This window comes from Canis lupus, chromosome 19, assembly GCF_011100685.1.
Source record: "Canis lupus familiaris isolate Mischka breed German Shepherd chromosome 19, alternate assembly UU_Cfam_GSD_1.0, whole genome shotgun sequence".
Lineage (NCBI taxonomy): Eukaryota > Metazoa > Chordata > Mammalia > Carnivora > Canidae > Canis > Canis lupus.
This window is the reverse complement of record NC_049240.1, coordinates 55339534-55364193: the sequence shown is the minus strand read 5'-3', so window position 1 is coordinate 55364193 and position 24660 is coordinate 55339534. Positions and strand designations below refer to the sequence as shown.

Sequence of the window (24660 nt, the reverse complement as noted above, 5' to 3'; positions counted from 1 at the left end):
AGCCACCCGGGCTGCCCTTTTCCAATATTTAAAGATTTTTCTGATGAAATTGGTGATGATAATAATGAGATTTTTTTTTTAAAGCTGCCTGATGAGATGTGTCAATATTTAGAAGATCTGGATAATTCAGTGAATTGATATTTTCCAACTGACTCCCACATATTGTTATCAAACTACGCATTCATTCAAGGTATAAGACTGGCAAATAAATTTTAAACTAACAGAGTACCAGAAGTTCATTAATACAGTTGCAGATGCTGCTTTGCAGCTAACCTTTAAGGAGCTACTCCTCCTGCCCAGTGTTTGCAGAGTTTCAAAAAGAATATCCACTGTCTGGGATCCCTGGGTGGCGCAGCGGTTTGGCGCCTGCCTTTGGCTCAGGGCGCGATCCTGGAGACCCGGGATCGAATCCCACGTCGGGCTCCCGGTGCATGGAGCCTGCTTCTCCCTCTGCCTGTGTCTCTGCCTCTCTCTCTGTGTGACTATCATAAATAAATAAATAAAAATTAAAAAAAAAAAAGAATATCCACTGTCACCTGAAAATGCTATTAAAATACTTCCTTTTCCATCTGTGTATTTCTGTGGGGATGAATTTCCTTCAATTACTTCGATCAAAACAACACAAGTGGCTGAATGCAGCAGCGGATAGAAGCATGCCACTCTTTTAAGCTAGACTTTATTTTTTATCTTTAATGCCACCATTCTGGACCAAACTGCGTCTCCACAAAATTCAAACATCAAAGTACCCTCAATTCAACTGTATTTGGAAACAGGGCTTTTAGGAGGTAAGTAAGGTTAGATGAGGTCATAAGGGTGAGTCCCTAATCCAAGGGCACTGATGGCCTTAGGACCTCCACCCCACCCCCCACCCCGCACCCCTAGGAAAGACCATCTGAGGATATAGGAAGAGGTCAGCCCTCTGCAAGCCAGACAAGCACCACCAGCAGAGCCCAACCACGCTGGCATGGGGACTTTCAGTCTCTGTAACCGTGAGGAAATAAATTTCTGTTGTTTAAGCCACTTAGTGTATGGTATTTCACTACAGGAGCCCAAGATGACTAAAACAGCCACTACTGTCAAGTGATGTTTTTTTTTTTAGGTTCTGAAAAAATTTTAACACTAACATGTAATGAGCCTAGAATATTATTTCTAAGGAAATAAGTATACAAATTTTGCTTTCATTTCTAATGGAGTAAATATCAATACATAACCAGCATAAACAAGAAATTAGGGGGGTCCTTCAGAATTTTTAAGAATGTAAAAAAGGGGCCTTGAGGTCAAAAGTTTAAGAACTACTAAATTATACTACTAGAGAACTGCTTCTTTATTTCTTCAAAGATGATAAATTCTTTTTTTTTTTTTTAAGATTTTATTTATTTATTCATGAGAGACACACAGAGAGAGGCAGAGGGAGAAATAGGTTCCCCGGAGTGAGCCTGCTGTGGGCTCGATCCCAGCACCCCAGGGTCACGACCCGAGCCAAAGGCAGACGCTCAAACTGAGTCGCTCAAGCATCCCAAGATGATGAATTCTTAAAACATGTAACTTGGAGAAGCAAATAAATGGACTTCTAATATGAAAATATTTTACAAGACTGTTGGAGAGTTGATCACAGCAAACCAAGAACAACTACATCTGCCCCTCTCCATGGACATGAAGTCACATCACTCAGGTGGGGCAGGTTTCCTGAGGTAGCAAGAAATCTCCCACCAGTGTATGGGGTAGGAAACAGACTAAAAACCCAAGCAAAACGAAGCCAGACTCCCCTTGAATCCTTGTATTCACAGGTACAATTCCTGGCTCACTACACACCTAGACATTCTTCTCCCAAAGCCAAGTGAGTGTTGGATTCCGAGCAAGAACCTGGGGAAGATAAACAGTCATCTCCTACGTGGCCCGTAGGACACGCGTTCCCCCAAGTTCAGCGACAATCATGCTCAGGGAACCAACCCAGGTAGACAGATCCGCCCTAGAACACCTGACACGCTAAACATCAAACAACCAAGAATCAACATGCAAGCAACCTGCAAGGATTCTCTTTTAACGGGGCACTAAACACGCCCTTGATAACTACCGCACGGAATGCGCTACTTCCTAGCTTTACGCCTCTTCCCGGAAAATACTCCAAAATGCAACATTCAGTGTTGCTCTTAGCGGCCTACCAGTGAATCCAGGATGCCACACGTGTTGCTGGTACATTTACTGGTGGGGAAGGAGCCCTCGCTTTCCACGGCCCGAACCAAACTGCTGAAACACAGCAGAGCTCTAGGTCATGCCTGAGGGGGCAAATCCCATCAGGGGCCCACCTGCACGAGGGGGGGTGACTGGCAGGGCTGGACCACAAGCAGCAACCACTGAGCCATTTTCTTCTGCTGAGCAGGTCCAGTCGATGGCTGTGAATGACAACCAAGCAGGACTCTGTCCCTGGCAGGTGGGTACAAGGTGTGCAAGGACTGGACGGGAGCCCCACGCAGCAGTGCGGGGGAGGGAATCCAGGACGGCGCCCACCCCGCCGAGCTAACAGCGCCCGGGCACGACCGACGAGCTGGGAAACGAAAGGCCTGGAAAACCACCCGAAAGCTCCGTCTTTGAAACCCGCTCAAGGCAGCGATGCTTTCGCAGACACGGGCCCGGACGAGCGGCAGGGCCAGTGTGCGTCCCCCCGCACACCCAACTCACTTCCTGGTGAGGGAAGCAGCAATCCCTCGACACACCGCAGAGGTTTGTAACGACACTTGGGTCTGGAAACCAAAGCAGCCGTTTCCAGGTGGTCAGAGAGGGACCCTGGGACGAGCTCCACCGCGCAGTCCAACTGACAGGGCCCTGTTCCTAAGCTTGCGTCCATCCTACCAACTGCCCTCAGGCTGCACTTTGTTCTTGTTTGTACATTTTTGTGCCCATCATTCAATTATGTGGGTTCCCCGTCCTCCCACCTGTACTATAGGAAGCACTTAGCCTTTCTCAGACAGAGCCATCTGGACACACAGAATAGGTATCACACAGGCACACGCCGATTAAAATTTTTTTATATAGAAATATGAAAACGTGGAATCGGGAGTACAGAGACCATGTGACTAACTCGTCACCTCAAGTAGGAATTCATGCCATAAGATGCCACACCCCCAGGTAGGTGCTAGCCCTCCTGGCTGTCCTTGTCGCACTGTGTTGCCTCTCCTGAGCATCCTTCTAGGCCCTTCTGAGCTGGCCTCTTACTCCTTCCTCTAGGCTGGCACGGTGACGTCCATCTCCTCAGTTACGATCCCCTTCTCTATTTGGATGATACCCCTCCCCCAACACGCTCCCCAATACCTCTCCTTAAACCTGTTCTCTCATTCATCATCTTTAGTTCAGAACTACGAATCTGGGGATCCCTGGGTGGCTCAGCGGTTGGCACCTGCCTTCAGCCCAGGGCATGATCCTGGAGGCCCGGGATCGAGTACCCCGTCGGGCTCCCTGCATGGAGCCTGCTTCTCCCTCCTCCTGTATCTCTGCCTCTCTCCCTCTCTCTAGGTCTATCATAAATAAATAAATAAATAATTAATTAATTAATTAAATAATTAAATGAATGAATGAATGAATCAATCTTTAAAAAAAAAAAAAAGAAGAATCTGACATTAGACATTTCACCATCACAAACAGAATGAATTTAGTAAAGACAACGCTTATTTTCTTCACCAGAAAAAAAAAAAAAAAATCCCAGACACTTGTTTAGGGTGGCCGTGCAACTTTCTTCTAATGTCTCCTACCTGCACAGATCTCTACAGTCCTCTTATGCCCATCCCCAAATTCACTGGGCCAGCCTGTCTTCTGTGGACTCTTGTGGCTTCACGTCCACGGTCATGGCCACAAGCTTCCCCCAGCATCTCGCCTCTCACGTCCTTCATCACCAGGGTCGGTACTCTTTAAGATTTTCAGGATTGCATAAAACGCCCTTCACAGATTTCCGTGGAATCACATAGAACACGACCACACTTTATAAGCTGCAGAGTGCTTTATAACTAGTAGTTGCTTCTCTTCCCCGTTTTCTTTTCCTTCCGGGTTTATCTTCCAGGTGGGATTCCATCACAGGTTCCTGATCTCTCCACTACTACCGTCGCCTCCTCCAAAGCTTCATCCTGCCCGCGCCCTCCTGCTTTGCTCCGTAACGCGGACCCCTGTCAGAAGGTTCCCCCGCCACGCAGCACATTCGTCCTGGCCCAGCCCACTCCGGGGCAGGCCGCGCGCCTTCTGTTCCCCCGACGTCCTCCACCCACCAAACAAACGCCAGTCTCCCTGTATAATCCTGCAGGAGCCCCATCCCCGGGGCCCAAATAGCCCCACTGGTCCTGGGTTTTACTAATAAATAAAACCCTCCAGTAAGCTGCCCACGCGATAACCATTCCAACTACGGTCACGTTGCAGCAGAAAGCTGAAGGCGTCACATGAACACGCCCAGAAGCGTGTGGTGTGTGACACCGTGTTACATAAGGTTGACTCTGAGCCGTCTTGTGCTCAATGGTCTGGTAAAAACCCCAAGGTCGCCATTTACTAAAGGACGCAGCAGGCCGATCCACTCTAAACCTGCTCTTCTTCGTTCCTACATCATAGGGTGGAGCTTGGGATGGAAGGGTACCAGCAGCCCGTTAGGACGCGGCAAACGATACCCGGCAGCCTTTCAATTTCTGGCTTTGTAGAGGCCTTTCTGTACCCATGATATAAGCCGCAGGCTAAGGTTTATAAAATGGAATACATTCAAGAACTCCGCTCGTGTTTTCTTTCTGAACACAGTTGTTTGTTAGTTTAAAAGAAACCAACCAAACAAAGCCCTTATGTACTGACTGTGGAGCCCAAATCACTTTTTTTAAAAATGTGCTTAAGGTTTCCAAGTATTTAACTTTCAAATGAAATCTGAGCTTGACTCACACACAGGGAGTCAAGCTCAATAAGCATATTCAGTGGCAATAACACTCAAAAAACTAGTTTAAATTAGAACAGCAAATAGAAGAAAAAAATCAGCACAATTACTAAAGTTCTGAATTACTGTCCTCTGTTGACCGTAGCACACATTTAGTCCTTAACTACCTACCTATTAAGGTCAACCCTGTCTTTCTCAAGGCAACTGAAGCTTTTGTGGTACAAAAATCATGTCTTTGGGACGCCTGGATGGCTCAGCATCTGCCTTCAGCTCATGATCTCCGGGTCCTGGGATCGAGTCCCGCATCAGGCTCCCTGCATGGAGCCTGCTTCTCCCTCTGCCTGGGTCTCTGACTCTGTGTGTGTGTGTGTCTCTCGTGAATAAATAAAATTAAACATACATATAATATGTACATACACACACATATATATAGTGCTCTGGGTCTAGGACTCAGCCATTGCTTAGCGCTGGACTTAATGACCACTAAAAATAACCTATAATCTGGATTTGACATTCTAAAACAATTCTGGTTTCACTTAATATAAACCTGCTTTAAAAAGCAGCTAGAACAAATATAGAATACCGAGGTATACTTAAGACCCAAGATACAGACTTAAGAAAAAAAACCTCCTTGTTATACAAGTCAGGGTGGAGTGAGGGAGAAAAAGAATAGACAGGCGTTCTTTCACACAGAAAGAAGAAACCAAAGTGACTCTAAAATAGACTCGAACATTAGTCTGCAGAAATAAATGTCAGAATGGCAACCAAATCCTGCCCAGGAACTAAACCTCCACACCCTAACGGTTCCTGGAGTAGGTGACGCTGCGGTCAGAGCTGTCAGTTTTCACTCCAGTTCTCGCATCGAGTCACAGCAGAGCTTCACACGGTCCGTGTGTACTTACAACCACAGCCCTCTGAAGGTCAAAGCAGCACTTGCCCGGGGAAAGTGCCAAGTGTAGGGCTTGTGCCAGGCTCGGATCGATGGGGGCCTTGAAGTCACACACAGCCCTGGTTTTCTCCTGCGGGCTTTCGCGCTTATCTTCCCAGAATATGCCACGAGGCCACATATGCCTACTATTTCACAGTTGGCTAAGGGCCCGGTTTTAGAAATAGCATTTTTTTCATGACTAAACACAAAAGGAAGCAATGCCATGTTGTTTTTAAGAGGCTGCTATGAATGAAATAGGCGACGAGGCCCCCTGTGGTGTAAGCTGATCACAGGCTCCTGCACAGAGGGGGAGGGTCGAGTTAGAGCCAGGCTGAAAAGCAAAGCATCTCCCAGGTATCAGGATGGTCTTGTCTGCTCCCAGGTACCACTCCCCTACCCTCGTTTTGTTTTGTTTTTAATTCCCTTAAGCCACAGCAAAAGTTCTGTAGACATTAAGGGCTGAAGAAGCAGATGACTGTCGGTGGAGGAAGAGGCCCGAGGAATGAGAACTATGAATGGCAAGATCTCTAAAGCAGATCTCAAGTCCTAACCACACCCTGCTCTGTCCAAGTGACCTCATGCTGAGCTCACTGCCAATGGACTCTTGCAGCAAAATGTAACTGCTAGCTCTTTGCTGAGAGAGTGGTTCTTTTTTTTTTTAATATTTTTATTTATTTATTCATGATAGAGAGGGGGGCGCAGAGACACAGGCAGAGGGAGAAGCAGGCGCCATGCAGGGAGCCCGACGCAGGACTCGATCCCAGGACTCCAGCATCACGCCCTGGGCCGAAGGCAGGTGCTAAACCACTGAGCCACCCAGGGATCCCCCCGAGAGAGAGGTTCTAAGCGAGTACTTGGAGGAGCCTGAAGAACACCTTTTCCTCTGCTGCCCCTTGCTGCTTCAGGCTCCAGGGCCGCACCAGGACCCTGAAATAAGACATGAAGTCTTTCCTCACCCGCCCCTCACTTCCCATCCCACCTTGTCTCTTCCCATCCCCTCCCTCCCTTTACGAATGGAGGGTAAACTACAGTAACTACAGTCCTTGAAGCTTTACTGGGATGCCACCTCCTTTGCGTAAAAGGACGCCTTCGCTTGGTATGCTAGGCCAAGGCCGCCTCCACACAGATGTCCACAAAGAAGTCCACGTCCTAATCCCTGTTACCCATGAATATTTACCATCCATGTAAAAGGGACTTTGCAGGTATGATTAAGATAAGGATCTTGTGATGGGAAGACTACCCTGGATTACCTGGGTAGACCCACCAGAATCACAATGGCCACCCGAAGGAAGGAGGCCAGAGGGTTAGAGTCAGAAGAGGCCGTCAGCCAAGGAATGTATGCAGCCTCTGGAAACTGAAAGGGCAAGGAAATGGATTCCCCAAAAGAATGTCACTCTGTCGACGCATTTTATGCACATGACCAACAGAACTACAGGAAGGTATGCTTTGTTATAAGCCACTAGGTTTGTGGCAATTTACTGCAGCAGCAGTAAGAAACTAATACACCTGGTTAACTTCTTCATCTTAAATTCAGCTCAGGCACCCTTTCCTACAGGAAGCTTCCCCCAAGAGCACCTGTCCCATCTGCCTGCCTTCCTCCGCCTCCTCTTGGTGGTGGTTACTCCTCTTGCAAAGCATCCAACGCTTAACTTTATAAAGCCTAGTAGTTTCGCTGTCAAAATATTTGTTTCCTTAACTGGATTCAGATGCTCCTTAAGAGTAGGGCCTATGTCTTACTCATTTTCTCATCGCCAGTGTTTATCGATGTTTCTGACACAAAGGGGCACTCGAATATTCATGAAAAATCTTCCAGTAAATTAGCATGAGTCATCCCTTAATGACCAACAGGAGACCAGCCTTCGCTTCCTTACAAGATGATAAAGACACAGATGATACAGAAATAACTAGTTCATTACCGGGGGCTCAGAAATCTTATGTAAATGGCTCCTTTCTCCTCTAGAAAGGCTCCCAAAATACGGCTTGCCCAGAGTAAACTGGCTTCAAAGAAATGGTGACCATCTTTCTAATTCCAATGAAAAAGCTTATAAAACTTTCAGTCCTGAGGCAAAACCAAGTATTGGGTTGAGGAAAGAGAGAAAACAGAAGAGGAACAACTAGAGACGTACTGGTAATTCTCAGAAGTCATGGAGGTGAACTGTATTTTCCAAAGACGACCACGGCAGCATCTCCCCCCTACATGTCCTCCTGTGCTGTGACCCACCATTGAGAAGTCAAGTCATCGGTGCCCCTTTGCATCTGCGTTGGCCTTAGTGACTCACTCATAACCAAAAGGATGCAGCAGAAATGACACTGATGACACCTGACACTGGCCCAGACGACATGAGAGAACTTCTATCACTTTGAAGACCTGATCTCCAGATGCTCCTCTGGACGCTCCCCTCTTGGAAGCCAGCCCCCAGCCACAGGGAATTCCCCACGGAGGCCCTCTGGTTGGCAGGTCCCACCGAGCTCAGCCTTGAAGTCATCTCAGCCCTGAAGCTAGATACGTGAGTGAAGAAGCCTCCAGATGACTTCCTGTCCCCAGGATCTTCCCTGATGAGGCCCTGGGCGTGACAGAGCAGGACAGTCATCCCCACCACGCCCGGCTTGGCCTCCTGGGCACAGTAAGACGATGTCTGGTGTAATTTATTATACACCAGCAGCAACTGTCCAAAAAAAATAACTGCTGTGACTCTGCTTCCTGATCACCGAAGACACACTGTCCACAGAAGAGTCTCGGGGAATCAGGTTAGCCTTGTTCTGGCCTCATGCTCTGAGCTATGGCTCTCACAGCTTGAGAGCTGAGAAAATACATTGCTTATAGTTCGGTCAGAGACTGAAAAAAGTACCCTTCCCTCCATGAGGAACATTTTTACCATGGAAGGAGTCATCCGAATGGTCTTGTGCTGGATTTATAATCCTACACCCTCCAACGTTGGAGAGGTTAGATTAGACGGGATTAAGCTCAGAAGGACGCTGGAAGCGCACCAAAGTGTCTGCTCTCCTTCCTGCCCAATTTGGCCCACTGTAAATAAAACTTGACAGGCCTTCTTAAATCAACTTAATAACGTGTAGCATAAGTGCTTTCGGGTGCCCGGTAGCTAAACCACATCAACTTTCTGAGGAGGCCTTCTAGAAAAAGGCGAAGAAACGAATGACTACTGCCAAGACGGCTGCATTCAGGAGCACTGGTGGCCTTGAGTGACTCACTTCACGCGGCACTGCCTTCCCACACTGGAAGGGCAGGAGTAGGAAGGAGGTGGGCCCCAAATAACCAAACTCAAGCCTCAGGCTTCTTTGTTAAAGCCAGATGCTGTCATTTTGGAAGCAGAAGAGAACACAGTTATAATCATTCTGGAATCCTGATGAATTCCAGGTGCACGTCCCAGCATCCTGGGGGAGCTGGTAGCTCAAAGCCCTCCAAGAGCTTTATTACTGGTATCATAGCAGGCCATTCCGTCACAGAGTCTACGGGGCCTCAGTATCTGTCCCTCTGATTTCAAATGGGAGCACTTTTTTTTTCTTTTTGTCAGACTCTTGGAAATACTTTCTAAAGGCAGTTTGTCAGATGTACAAAGAAGAGAATGGAAAACCAGTAGGAAGACTCAGAAAAGTAGGAGGGCAAGGTCTAGGTAGAAGATCTCAATGTCGAAACTGGATTAAACGGTGTTTATACCTGTAAAGTGGGGGTAGGTCATGTCCTTAACCCACAAGTGTACTTTTATGACCCAGCAGATCACTAGCTGTGGTCCATGTCATTTGGGAGAGAAGGAAGAGCATAATCAGAACTTCAAGTAGTGTTTATGGTGGCGAGGCCTCAAGGGCACACAGCCGGAGAGTCTCCCACATTTCAGGAACGCCTGCCCGTTTTCCAGGCCTGTTTCTCTGGGCATCTTGTCAACCTGTGCATTTCTCGACCTCCTTCCAATCCACCCTTTCTACGGTTTGAGTCAGTTTCTGCTTCTCACAAATAAGACCCTGAATGCATGCAAATACCAAGAGAGCGACCTTTGTTTCCAAATGTATTTTTTCCTGTCTAGGAGGCCAAATGTTCAAAAAGACATATTGCTATGCAACTAAGAAAGTATCAATTTAGACAAGATGGTAATAGATCCCTCCACATGGCAAAATTAGCCAGTTAGGGAAAAAACAGATGACTCCTTGTTCTCACCCTGGTCCTCAATTGAGGACCATAAATTTTCATGAGGAGATGTTTCAACACCGAAACCAGATGTGTTAATTCCATTTAGAAAAAAAAAAATTTTTTTTTAAGAGAAAAGAATTCAAAGAGCATTATGGTTGACTAAATGGTTTAGTCTTTACCTACTCACTATGCTCAAATTTTTAGGCATGTCACCATGCTTGGTGTCAGAACTCATTTATCCTCAAACACACTGAGGTGATATATGTGCTTCCTCAGTGACACCTGGCCTAGCCTCAATCTCAACATCCACAAAAGCAAGGCCTTGGGTTAATATTCCTCTGGCCATCAGATATCATTAAATTGGAAATGCTAAGGCACAGACTCCAGATACTATAAGGATATGTGATGAAATTCGTTGCAAAACCACAGAAAACCAAACTTGTTGAGATTCTGAATATTAATTAAAATTTGAGAAATTTCAGGAATCGTACATAAAAGACTATCAAAAGCTAAGAGATACCCTCCTATTTACATTTGAATTAATTAGAGGTAGTCAAATAGGACAGAATGGAGCTGTTGGCTCAAGAAGTAGAGGGGGAAAACATCCTGCTACATACTTAAGATGCATGGTCTTTAAACTTCCCTTTAGCATCTGGTGCCACATTGCAACAGTACGCTTGGCTGTGCTTTAATAATGATCAAAGCCCAAAGAATCTGGCTCCTCTAATGCCCTTTACTTTATTTGCAAAACAAGATACTGATGTCTCATGTCAAACCCCACAACCTCCATCAGTCCCCCCAGCGAAAACAAGGGTAATCCCATCATCCTCCTTAAAGAGAGGAATGGAATCCCAACTTACTAAAAGGGATAAAAAGCTTTAAAAACAATCTTCTTAAAGGCAAAGACTGTTGGCCCTACTCCCTAGTATCCTGGTACCTGGTATGGTACTCTTCCTGCCATGAACAGTTCAATACACATTACTCTCACCAACACCCCATCTGCACAAGCACCTGAGATCACAAGTACAACTTTTTGTAATCAGGAACAGCTGGCTCCCAAATCTCCCTAAACCCAGGAGATTCCACTGACATTTTTTGCTAAGATGATTAAAGAATACCCTCTTGACCATGATGTATAAGAAAGAAAAAAAAAAAAAAACCCTCACATAAAATGGTAGAAAAGAGAAAAGGAAGAAATTCAAAAGATTCTGGGCTGACAGTGGTATTACATTAAAAAAAAAAAAAAAAAAAAAAGGATCAACACAAAAGTAATACTTTCTCGCCCTAAGGTTGAACAGATAAATGGATTGGTGCTCCTTTACCTAGCCATAAGAATAAAGTTTCTGAGGTGCATGCTCCTGCCCTGTGTTCATTCACATGGCTATTAGGGTAATCCTTTTGTTTGGTCTGTCTACACGACTCTACATCTTGAGGTCACTGCATGCACCCACTATGCCCTAATGGCTAAACCATCTACAATTCTGATACCAGGTCATTAAAACTCAACTCTGCAAGTATCATCATGCATGAGAAAGGCATTCATTCTCTTTTCCCTAAAAGGAAACAAAATTAACATCCACTTCATGCATTAATGGTTTTAATTGTACACAATTATAACATTAGGACATAACTTGACCTCCAATATAGTCACATGCTTGTGATCTTGCTTATGTTATAACATTACACATTGATAACTCTACAGTGAAGTGCTTCTGATGTGGAAGGAATTAGGTGATATGTCCAAATATGATCAAACGATAAAGATTTGGGAGTTACATTAGCTTCACATGCTGTTTCACTTTCCTATTAGACCCATCTCCCCAAACATATATCTCTTTACTTATAAATTTTATGTACTAATATAGGATATATAAACACATGCACAGACAAGCATTCATACATTTGTTATCTCTAAAGCCTTTTTTAAAAAACCAAAGTCTGAATTTAAAGATTCACTCTTATTCCTCATATTCTTGGAACCTGGATATATATATATTTTTTATTATCACGGAGGTTGAATAGCTAAAAAGACAGTATTTGATTCTGTCCGTGGTCAGCATTAACAAAATGGATAACATCAAAATCTTAAAGCAGTGACTAAAGGGAGGGAAACAAATAAAAAGGCAAGAGTACTGATTTTCCTGCTGACATCTTTGAGGCTTTCTAGCCTACATACATGGTCATGGGTCACTTGCTAGTACATCTGGAAGCTGGGTAGTAAGTCCAACGAAAGGGGTAGGGTGGGGGACATGGCTCTGAGGTCCTAATTCAGTATTTCCCCCCAGAGTTTCACACACAGATGGGCCCAAATGCCACCTAAAACAGAAGTTCAGGATCAGGAGCACCAAATCCCTGTCCTCGCTCTGCCGCTTATCTGGCTATATGGCTACGGGCAAACAAAGTATTTGGAATTTTAGTTTATTCTTTGGACATTAATACATGTCTCATATACTCCCATAGAACCAGTTGACTTTATGGGTGTACCTGGCATAGCACCTGCCATATAGTAGGTCTTCAACAAATACTAGCTTGGTTCTACCCAGAGGCTCCCAGGAAAGGTAAGAGAGAGTCTAGATTTCCCTCTGAGATCTGGATTCAAATCCAGAAGCATCTGAAATCAAAGGGGATCGCCAAGAGAAGGCACAGCGTGGCTGACAGCCCTACTGAAGCCTGGCTCCAAGTGCCTTTACTTCAGATGCTAGGGGCGCAGATGTTAGACACATAGTAGGGGGGCCAACAGGCACTCTTCATGGCCATGTCACCCTGCACACTACCACCAAAGGAAATTAGCAACTTTTTCAGTTGTTGTGTCTTGATGGTTTGGGCCACCATCCTCGGTATCATATTTTCTGTAAGTAATTATTTCTTCCTCTGTCATTTCAGAGGAAGTTTCAGTTTTCATTTTCATGCGTGTCCACTGTCTAGGACAGGATCACCTGGTTAAGATTACAAGCTGCTGAAATCAGTGTATTCGAGAAGTCTTTTGGGGGCATCCAGCACAGCAATGATAATACTTATGATTTGGGGAAAGTTACTATGATCAAAGAGTCCACAACATGTACATGGTGGATGCTCAAGTATCAACCATAACGAAAACCTCAGACATTCAACAAAACATGCTTTCAAACTGGCAATTCCATGTTCTCCAAAGTAAAATGGATCCCACAAAAAAAGTTTTTAACTTTTCTTGGAAACGAGACACCAAAGAAAGCTTAACGCATCCATTTAAGATAATTTAGACTAGGTACATCACTTCTCCCTCGTTGACATCTTAGAAAATTAACTATTATACCCCTTAGGCCCCAGAATAAATAAAAAGGTAAGCCATGGATATGAACTAGACTTACTGTGGTGACACAATACAAATATTGAGTCCTTGTGTTGTACACGTGAAACTAAGGTTAATTATACCTCATTAATAAAACACACACAGAAAAGGTAAATCACTCTGTTTAAAGACTTCCAAATATGTTTGTGTGAGCAAACTACAAAGTAACCTACCTCCTTAAAGTTGTCAAATGCTGATAAAATGATTTCATGCCCGCCTCTGACGAGACAAACAGCTGCCAACAGTTCTAAGACAAGGGCTTTTGTTCTGTCGAAACAAGAAGAAACAAGCAAAAAAAAAAAAAAAAAAAAAAAAAAAAATCAGTGAAAGTAACATGATGAGTCAGCTTCTCCCTCCTTCCAAGATGACTGGAATAATAAAATATTTGCTTATGTTATTTTTTAAAGACTTTTACTAAGGTATATTTATATCAAAGTACATTTTTAAACCTTTACTAATGCGATTGATGTGAGGTAACAGATTTAGAAGGAATGTTTCCCATTCGCAAAATTATAAATTACTCACTAATGAAAATTCTGGGAAGATTCGTCTTTCACTTCTACCAGTGGGTGACTCAGTACAATAGGTTTGAAAAAGCTTTACTGATAAACTTAGACAACTGGGAACTTGGGAATTTTCAAGAAAAGAACCCACTAGGTTAAATGTTTTCCCTGGTTTTAGAGTCGGAGAAATAACATTTGCCCAAAAAGTTCAAAATCTACTGAAATTAAAGTCCTACATTTCAGACCTGCTAATTTGCAAATGGTGCCATAAAGGTGTCACCCCCTAAGACAACGTGAGTTTCCACCACCACTTCTTCAATGATCTGAGTGGAGCTGTATTACAGCAGTGCTAGGATATTTTCTGATTCAAGAAAACTCCACCAGAAATACTTTTAGAAGGAAATCATTAGTAATACAGTCTAAGTTTTCAGATTCAACATCAAGAACAGCATTGTTTTCTCATAATAAGATCACTTCAGTATTTTTTTTTCCCCAAGAAAAAAGTCATTGCCAACCTCTAAATGAAGACTGGCCTGTTAATCCACAGTGTTAATTATCTTAAGAAAAATGAGTAACAACTTCCCTACCCTAGAAGGCAGAGAAAAAGCATGACTACCCAGATTTTTTAGTAAACTAAGGAAACGGTCACAAAGCTGCAAAAAACTATAATCAGAGAAAGTTTGAAATAATATTCAACATTTAAATAGGACTTCACAGTTTTCATTTCATTGCATAACAGAAAGGGTCTCATTTGTAATTAGATTTTTTAGTTGTACTAACAAGTTTTCAGGTACAGAGCTTAAATACAGAGGTGTCTGGTGAAGATGTGTCAAGTGCAGAATGCCTCACCAGAATGGAAGACCTCTCATAGCAAGTAGAATAAATGGATGAAGACAGGCTGCTGGGGGCAATCTGTGCTCTGAATAACGAAGTGACCAGAAGAAGCAGTTTGCATGCACAGTTATTTTTGTTTTCTGTTTCTTTTTTTGTTTGGTCATAAACCTACGTAGGTAAAGGTTGCAAAGTGAAGTGTGGACAGGGGCCAGGTGGCCGTAGTCAGCTTTGCAGTAAGTGGTGCAACTCAGTCTGCAGGAAAACCCTCTTGGCCCCAGTCCTAACAACCCGGCAACCTCATGCTCTCTACCCAAATCTTGCAAAATTTGCAAGGATGCTAAGAACCAGGCCTCGAAAGAAGGGAAAGCTTGAAGAAAACGGTGAAGGAAGGGGTAGTGTCGTCACAGTTGCTCAACCGCACCACATGGGAAATTACAACTCAGCTGAGAAGAAAATTCTGCACAGCCAAGGAGCCCACTGGCAACCTCGATTCAAAGAGGTGCCCTTTAAAGTTTCTAAGCTCTAACCTAAGTGTTGACTAGCTCTCTTCTTTCCCTAGTTAGATTTGCACTTGAAAAATAACAAGGTGAACTTACCTCGGATTCTTGTTGTTCAAGCTCAGGGCAATCTCATTTACAGCATGTGGATGAGACATGACCATGTTGAAGCCGTACTAAAATCAACGTGAAAAAAAAAAAAAACAAAGCATTAGGCGTCAACTTAGGGGACTGTCTATATGTTGACCAAAAAAAAAAAAAAAAAAAAGAACCTGAAGATTGTACCCAATGCAAGTTATGCCGTCATAAATGAATTTACGTCTCTGGCACATCCGTGTGGTAGAGATTCTCTACGAAAAAGTTTAGGAATCATGCTATTATTATCAAGGGGCCATATTCTCATTCTTTATGATTGAACCCCATGTTTCTCTTTATTAAAATGGTGAAAAGGCTCCAGTCCAGTGATCCTCAATCTGGCCGCTCAACAAAATCACGTGGAAGAGTCAACAAACACCTAACGCTGATTTTCCAGCCTACGCCCCAGGCCAATGTACTCTGAATCTCAAGGATGGGCCCCTGGCACCTGAAATTCTCTTCTTAAGCTGACTTCCCTGTGCAGCCAGGGTTGACAACCACTGCTTCTAGTCCCCACTCCAGGCAACGGCTTTTGGGACCAGCCCGTAGGAAGACCTGCCTTGTCCTGAGGCCTGGTAGGTAAATGACATCACGGGTTTAACAACAGGCTCCAGAATCACTGTGGAGTCTACGGACTTGAGGAGTTACTCCTCCTCCAAGCTCACTCTCAGTTCACGACCTTACTCCTAATTATACTGAGAAAATATAAGCCAACAGGAAAAAAACAGCTTCTAAAAGCTCTCACCCCCACGTCAATCGTCCCATAGGTCCACAGCGTACGTCCCTCACCTCTTCCTGAAGAACCTTCCTGGGCTCTAAACCAAGGCCATCCCCTCTACTGGAGTCTTTGATCCCATCCCTCCCCAGCAACTCACCCATCCCTCATTCTTCTTTCTCCCTGATTCATTAGCATTCAAACAATGCAAACGCACCCAATTAAACAGTCACAACAGCAAAGTCTTGACCCTACACCTTGTGTCCATCTACTGCCTTGTCCCCGCCCAGCCCCCCACCCCCTAACCTCTACTCTCCTCCTGCTGTGCCTCTTGCAATCACTTTAATGGGGGGGGGGGGGTTCGTTCCCTCTTCCCCACGGAAACCGCTCTCTCCAGCATCGCCAACCACCCACCTCGTTGAGCCCCCGGCCACCCCTCACTTATCATCTTACAAGACTTAGCGGCAGCACAGGTCATAGCTGCGCACTCTATTCTCCTTGAAACACCTGCTGTACGTGCCTCCTACCTGCCTGGCTACTTCTCGGAGTCCATCAGGTTTTCCTCAGCTCGCTGACATTTCAGCAGAATGCCCCAGGATTCATACTTTAGACCTCTTTGCTTGTCTGTCTTCCCCTGTTGCTCTCGAGCAACCCCCTGGCTTTAAACACCATCTATTAGTTCCCAAATTTCTATCTCCAGCCTAGACCTCCGCCCTGGGTTCCAGGCTGGCATACCCAACCACCCACTTAAGGTCTCTATTTGGATGACTGCAGCCATCTCAACGGTAACATCCCGAAAACTTCACTCCTAATCTTGTCTCCCAAATCTGATCATCCTGTAGCCTTCCACACCTTAGTAGATGGCAACTCCGTTACACGGGCCCCAGATAAACACCTCGGAGCCACCCTCCTCTCAACACACAGCCAATGCTGCTGCCTCTACTGTCAAAACCAGAATCTGGTCACCTCTCATCATCTCTACTATTATCCCAGTCCGTACCGCCATCAACACTCACCTGAGATTAATGCAGCAGCCTCTTTTTTAAAAGATTTTATTATTTATCCATGAGAGAGAGAGAGAGAGAGAGAGAGAGGCAGAGACACAGGCAGAGGGAGGAGCAGGCTCCATGCAGGGAGCCCGACGTGGGACTCGATCCCGGGACCCCAGGATCATGCCCTGGGCTGAAGGCGGCGCTAACCGCTGGGCCACCCAGGCTGCCCAATGCAGCCGCCTCTTAGATGATCTACTTCCTTGTGCCTTTGCCCTCCAAGGTCAACCCTAAGCACAGAAGCTAGAAAGGTCACGTTAAATCAAGTGCCAGGTCATGTCACAGGTTTCCTCAGAACTGTTCAACAAGCTTTCCGCCCGCATAGTAAAGCCAAATCCTCCCACTGATTCTTACAGCCCTACCCAGCCGGGACCCCGTGTTAACATCAGATTTCAACCCCTGCTCTTCTCCTCTCCCTTATTCCAACCCAGACAACCCGGTCTCCTTTCTGCGCTTCAAGCACAGCAAACTTATTCCCGCCCTATGGCCTTTGCACTCGCCCCCTTTTCTATCTAGATTCTTCCTTCCCTAGAAGCTCTTACCTTGTTCCCTAGTTACAACTGCTACGAGGACAACTGCTACTTCTCCATGATGCTTCCCTGAACTGCACACACATTTTCATCACTTCTATTCCCATTTCTTGGCTAATTTTTCTACAGTATTAGTAACAGTTCTCTGGAGCCATTCTTCCTGGATTTAATCTATTTACTGACTCTATGATCCTCGGCAAATTACTTAATTCTGTGTCTCAGTTCCCTCATCAGTAAATTGCAGGAGAGTAACATTACCAATCGTGTAGGACTGTTATGAGCTTTAAATAAATAGGCTTAAAAGCACCGGTCCTATTAGAAAGTACTCTGTTAGTTTTGTGTTTTGGGGTTTTTTTTGGGCGGGGAGTAAGTATTAGCTTTTGTTTCAATTCACCATCATTATTATCTAGAACGCTGTATGATTTCTCAAGTTATTTATCATCTATCTTCCCTCATTAGACAGTAAGTTCCCTGGGGCATTTATTTATTTAATGTATTCCCTTTGCTCTGAACAGGGTCTATCTGGCAATGCTCAAAAAATAGTGATTGAAAGAAGAAATAAAATACACATTTCCCTTCTCAAATTCAATTCAGCATCCTTATGTCGGGTTCGAATTCTAATACTGACCCTCCCCACCTATGCATTTATTTTCCACCTCTGCTTGGACCCACCTGTAGCATCCCTATTCGTGGATATCAAGTCCTATTTTTATATTCCAATTATGTTTTTCTGATTCTTCCCCTAGTTCTGCTTATCTAACTTTGACCCTGTCAGTTCATTCCTGATACTCCAGGCTCCAACTTCCACTCTATTGCTGGAGTTAATCCAACACACACATTAATCTCTCTGTTATGATGGTGATCACCTGAATCAAAATCACCCATAGCGGGGATCCCTGGGTGGCTCAGCGGTTTAGCACCTGCCTTCGGCCCAGGGCGTGATCCTGGAGACCTGGGATCGAGTCCCACGTCGGGCTCCCTGCATGGAGCCTGCTTCTCCCTCTGCCTGTGTCTCTGCCTCTCTGTGTCTCTCATGAATAAATAAATAAAATCTTAAAAAAAAAAAAAAAATCACCCATAGGAGGAATCTGCCCTTGTAACAAGGATCCTCCAGGTGCTTCTTATAAAGATTAAGCACCACTAAGTCCAGAGGCGCCTGGGTGGCTCAGTTGGTTAAGCACCTGCCTTCACCTCAGGTCATGATCTCCGGGTCCTGGAATCGAGTCCCAAGTCAGGCTCCCTGCTGGGGTGGGGAGTCTGCGTCCCCCTCTGCCCCTGCCCCTCCTGCTTGTGCTTGCGTGTGTGCTCTCTCTCTCAAATAAACAAAATCTTTAAAAATTCAAAAAAGAACCACTAATCCAACAGACAATAATAACTTCTCACCTTTTTACCATCTAACCCTTTGAGAACCACTGACCCACGTGAGAGTCTATCCATTCCTCGTGTTCTAAAATTGTTCCGTTAATGCCCACGAGCAGCAGCTTAATCTTCAATGGTCACAAACATTTACCAAGTAATCTACACAAGTCTATGACTGTAGGAGAAAACTATCTTCCGTAAATACATCACAAAGGATAAATCCCAATTAAAATACAGGCATTGAGTTAAACCTTGAGTATTAAAACGAACCAGACCCTTTTTAGTAGAATAGCATTAAATCCTGATTTTTACTTCAAATAGAAATAAGACAAAGAAACCAAAGAGGACATGATATAAATCTGACAAATTGAGAATTTTTTTTTTTTTAAAGAATCAGAACACAAACATACCTGGTAATTCATGATGGCACGTAAACACATGATACACACGTGTACGTCATCCTTCTTACTCACTAATCTTGAATTTTTCAAGGTTCTTCTGCTTGGCAAAGTATTATATCTACAAATAAAAAGGGAAATTTCTATAAAACTATAGATTACCTTCTCAGCACAGGCACATGCACTTTAAAAATGGAACCTGTTCTCTGTCTTTGCCTGCACCTGAGTGAGGACTGCAGGTTGAAGCCACCACCATCAAGCCCATCGCCGCAGAGCCATGTCCGCAGGCTGCAAGGCCTACATGATTCTGTGTCCGGTCATCATCTAGTCAAGCCAGACACTAGGGACAAGGAGACTCCATCTCGTTCAGGGCACATAACGCATCGGATCGTGCACAAGGTCCATGAACACCCCAGGCTCCTAATCAGGAAGCCAGGAGAGATTTGCAGACGGGACTGAAGCGACACGTCCGGCCGACTGCGTCTGCAACCCGGTGAAGAGTGAGTTTACACACAGACCTGGAATCCTCTGGCCCAAGGTGAGCTGCACCTTCGCGTTACTGCTCTCAGGATTCCCTGTTGCGAGTTTAGGCCTCGGCAAGGCCTACATCAGCAACTCGATACCAGCCTGTGATGCTGGACTTTAAGGATTCAGATGCCTCCTCAGCCCGAGCCTCGCTGAAGCCAGGCGTGGAGGCCGAAGCAGAGACACGACAGGCTGAGATTCCACCGGGCGCAGCGGCTTCAGCGTTAAGGCGACTCGTCCTAGAGCCCGCGCCGCTCGGCCCGAGCTCCCGCCCGGGAGTTCCGAGTGGACGAGCGCCCACCACCACGCGCGGGCGCGCCAGCTCTACGCGGGCGCCCACGTGAGGTTTCCTCTGCAGCTCCACGCCCGAAACACACGCCAATTTTTAAGAACTGTCACCTACTCTCCTATAGCGTCAACTGCAGAAATGATCCGCAAAATGAGCCACAGGCCTGCCTTCTTCTTGAGCTAATTAAAACATTTAAAGGAAGTTCTGATGAATGTTAACCGCTTTCAAAAGTCCCGCAGGTCCTGGCTAAGAGCTGAAAACTGAATTGACAAGTTTGTCTGAAACGGTTTCTCTGAGCAGCCCTCTTAATTCCTTTTCTTTTCAAAAACTATGAAACAGAAGATGATTTTTTCACATAAGCCTACGAATGACCCAAATATACCTGCGAAACGCACTTCAACGTGTCACTTGCCTCCATATACCTCAATGTATAAAACTTAGTTTGCTTATGCTAGCCTCGGGAAGAATGCTTTATTACTACCTTTTTACCAAATGACGTGCATCAGGTCTGTTTTACATGCATATGCATAGGCACACGTGTTAAGGAAAAACAGAAGAAAATATGCTAGAAATGCAATGAATTACATAGTTGTTATCTCAGGTGAGTGTAGATTTTTCTTTTTTGTTCACACGTAATTTCTAATTTTCCTATAATTAGAAAAACTTCTATAATAAAAATAGTTTACCATAACCAGGGGGAAATAAAGAAGACTGCTTTATTCAAGGACTTCCTGCCTTATACACACTTGGAAATAAAACTGCAGCAATGGAGGCTGGCCTAATTCTCTTCTAAATGCAAAAAAACAAAGTTAAGGAAACAAATTCAGATTTTCGTGATAGTAAGCATAATTTCAATATCCAAATACAACTGTGGAACATGTCCCCTTGCCACAGCCCCAGCCTGAGCATGTCTGCTCACACACTTCACGGAGGGCTCAGGAGATTGGTGCCTCTTCAAATAGTAACCACACGGCCAACCTGGCCCAAATGCATGTGGTCTTTACTCTATATGAGAAAGCTCCCCCCACCCCCGCCATTTCTTTGTATTTCTTTAATGGCTTCACTTACGAAGCATAGGAGAGCTGATGAGACAGTCAGCATTTTTCATTGGAAGCAGTGGCTACCAGAGCAAAACAATGATATCTCTGATTACGCTTAAAAAAGAAAAAAAGAGGGCAGCCCGGGTGGCTCCAGGGTTTAGTGCCGCCTTTGGCCCAGGGCGTGACCCCGGGGTCCCAGGACCGAGTCCCATGTCCAGCTCCCTGCATGGAGCCTGCTTCTCCCTCTGCCTGTGTCTCTGCCTCTCTCTCTCTCCCCTCTGTGTATTCTCATGAATAAATAAATAAAATCTTAAAAAAAAAAAAAGGTGATTTTTCAAGGGAATCAACTGTCTTCTGCTAAATTATATTTATGTGCAGCAATGACTGCAGATCTACTGACCAAAGCAAGTAACTCTGTAAAGAAGATGCACAAGTCCCTTCCACACAGGTGCAGATTTCTGCATCACTGTCATAGACATTTGAATGATTTTGCCAAGTAGACCAAACATACACATCTAATGTATGATGTAAAGTATGACGTAAAGATCTCTCTTTAATGAGCAGGTTCCTTCCTTTCACTTATTAATCAAGTTCTTCAGCTTCAGGATTTTACTAAGACTCTAAGAAGCAGATGTGTGTTTGTCATTACTTGCATTATTTGTAGAAAGTAGCAAAAATGGATTAATTATAATATTCTAATTACTTAGCAGCAAAAGAAGGTTTCTATTTATTCTTGTAGGTAGGTAATCTCAAATATACATCCTGGATCTACACTTAAAATGTATTTAATATAAAACAGCACATGAATACTTACAATATTTAAGGATCTTAAAAATATAGGTCAATAAATAAGAACAATGTGTATTTTATTTATTGATATTCTCTGCTTAAAAATATATAGATAAGCATTTTTTTCTAAGGTGTAAGGCATTTAATTTAAAATTTATTTTTCTCCCATTTCGGTTTATACAAATATGGAGAATTAAAGGCAACATTTGAACTTGTATTTAAAATCACAGCTTCAGGGGGCGCCTGGGTGGCTCAGGGCGTGACCCCGGGTCCCGGGATGGAGTCCCACATCCAGCTTCCCACATGGAGCCTGCTTCTCCCTCTGCCTGTGTCTCTGCCCCTCTCTGGGTGTCTCTCATGAATAAATAAATAAAATCTTTAAAAATAAATAAAATAAAATGACAGCATCACAATATATTTTTTTAAAACACCACTACAACCAATAATGAAAAATCAGCACTGAGAGCCAAAGGAGATCTGTGATATCCTTTAGACAATCTTTCCTGATTCAGATCAGTAAATTGAAGCCCAAAGAAATGACAACACACAGCAGATAAAAAGTAAGAGACAAGACTCCAAGGGTGCTCCCTGGGATTTAGGGTAGCCTCTTTTTACAAGTTGCAACTCAAGCACAATCTGTCAGGTTATCATGTGCAAAAACTACCGCCACAGCCATCTGTGCTGGCAAGTTCTTTGTCAAATGTTCACATCCGTCATTCTGACAGCACCGGGTCTATATAGGTGTCATTTCCCCACTCCCAGTAATGATTTCACCAGGCAGGGTTAAGGCTCAGTTTGCTAAGAACAGCAGCATCTGGGCATCTTTTTCAGAACACAGTGGCCAATGCACTTGGTAAGCAGTTTTTGTTTTTGTTTTTGTTTGAAGATTTTATTCATTTTTAGAGAGAAAGCATGTGCAAGGGGAGGGGCAGAGAGGGAGGCAGAGGGATAAGCAGACTCTGCACTGAGCATGGAACCTCGGCTTGATCCCATGTCCCTGAGATCATGACCTGAGCCGAAATCAAGGGTCAGATGCTTAACAGGACTGAGCCACGTAGGCGCCCAGGAAAGCAGTTTTCTTTTTTATTTGACAAAAAGTGAGAGAGGGAGAGCACAAGCAGGGGCAGCAGCGGAGGGAGGGAGAGGAGCAGGCTCCCCGCTGAGCAGGGAGCCCGATGCAGGGCTCGATCCCAGGACCCCAGGATCATGACCCGAGCCAAAGGCAAACGCTTAACCGACTGAGCCACCCGGGCACCCCAGGAAGTTTTCTTTTTAAATCTTCACTCTGTATCACTTACCAGAAAAATGAAGTGGGTCTTTTTTTTTTATTATTTAATAGTAAATTTTGCCCCATATTTTGGAATTATTTTTCTAAAAGAATTTTCTCCCCTTAAGTAAATGCACCTGGAGAGAGATCACCAACTCTTGACCTCTGCAAATACAAAGTATCTGAAAATAATTTAGGATCACGTTAAATCCCTTAGGCTTGATTTTAGGGACTGTGCCATGGGTTAGCATGTGCATTACTCTACACTTCAACACGCACATTTTGTGCATGTTTAATAGATTTAAATCTATTTAACTAGACATTTAGTTTATTTGCTTTAATGATCAACTGAGTAACATCACCTTTTTTTAAATTTTTGGATACTTTTAAATTCAGCTCCAATGTATTGGAGTACCCAAAAAACATGTCCCTGTGTAGCTGATTTGAATAGATCCTCTTAAGTTGACCTAAAATACCAACAAGAGTTAAGACTAACAATTTCCTGGATCCACTTAACTGTAACAAGGTTACCTGGACAAGGTGAGCAATCTAAAGTACTGGCCTCGATTAAGGAGCTTGTGTCGTGATGAGCACGGAGCGACGTATGGAAGGGCTGAACATTATACTGTATACCTGACACTAACATTATACTGGGTTAACTGGAATTTAAATAAAAACTTCAAGTACTGGCTTCTGATGTTCTCTATCAGCCACAGGAAATCAACCCAAAACTTGTGCTTAAGCTCCAAAGTTGCTTTTATTAAGCATCTCCTATTTATGCTAAACCCTACTAAGTGTTAAGGAAAAATGAAAGGTAATGAAAGATGTTGCTTCTGCCTTAGTTTAGGAAGCAATGGAGAAGTATGTTGATAACCCCTGTATGAAACGTGCTCGGTGCGCATCAAACCCAGCCCCACCTTCCGCTGCATGCACGTCTCCATGTAGGATATAAGCTGAGCAGGACACACCCCTGCACAGGACAACATGGTACAGAGCTGACCAGTAGGAGGTCAACCCGAAGGAGGTCATTTTCTCCTGTAGGGTATCATACTCAAAATCCCCATAGAATCAACCTTTTCTCAATCAAGCCAGGTCTGACGGAGCTAACACAGACCTCTTCCGGGAAACGGTCTTTAGGCACATGAAAGTTGCTTTTAAACAGGGTTCTAATTCAAGAAGTAAATCTAAAAAGAATGGACAAATTGTGGGGTGAGTCTCATAACAGTGACATGATAATGAGCATCACTGAACACGAACTGCTACCAAGACGGATTTAAAACGTACCCATCTCTTGTGATCCTTGGAGTCACCACTTTGGTCTGTATTTCTAGTTTTCTACAGTGGATTTGTGTGACTTTCCAAACAGAGGGGGGAAAAGCTGCATAAAAACAGCACTTGTGGATGGTCGAGAGAGCTAAGGTGTGATCACGATGCCT

At 44.3% G+C, this 24660-nt stretch overlaps 1 protein-coding gene across 1 annotated transcript in view; it reads right to left on the bottom strand.

The window, feature by feature from the left end:
* Window positions 1-24660, bottom strand: part of FMNL2 (formin like 2) — a 261397-nt gene that overhangs the window by 44254 nt on the left and 192483 nt on the right. Inside the window, 3 exon segments of the mRNA XM_038565210.1 lie at window positions 13468-13561; window positions 15228-15304; window positions 19327-19435. Of these exon segments, the coding sequence (XP_038421138.1) occupies window positions 13468-13561; window positions 15228-15304; window positions 19327-19435 (280 nt within the window).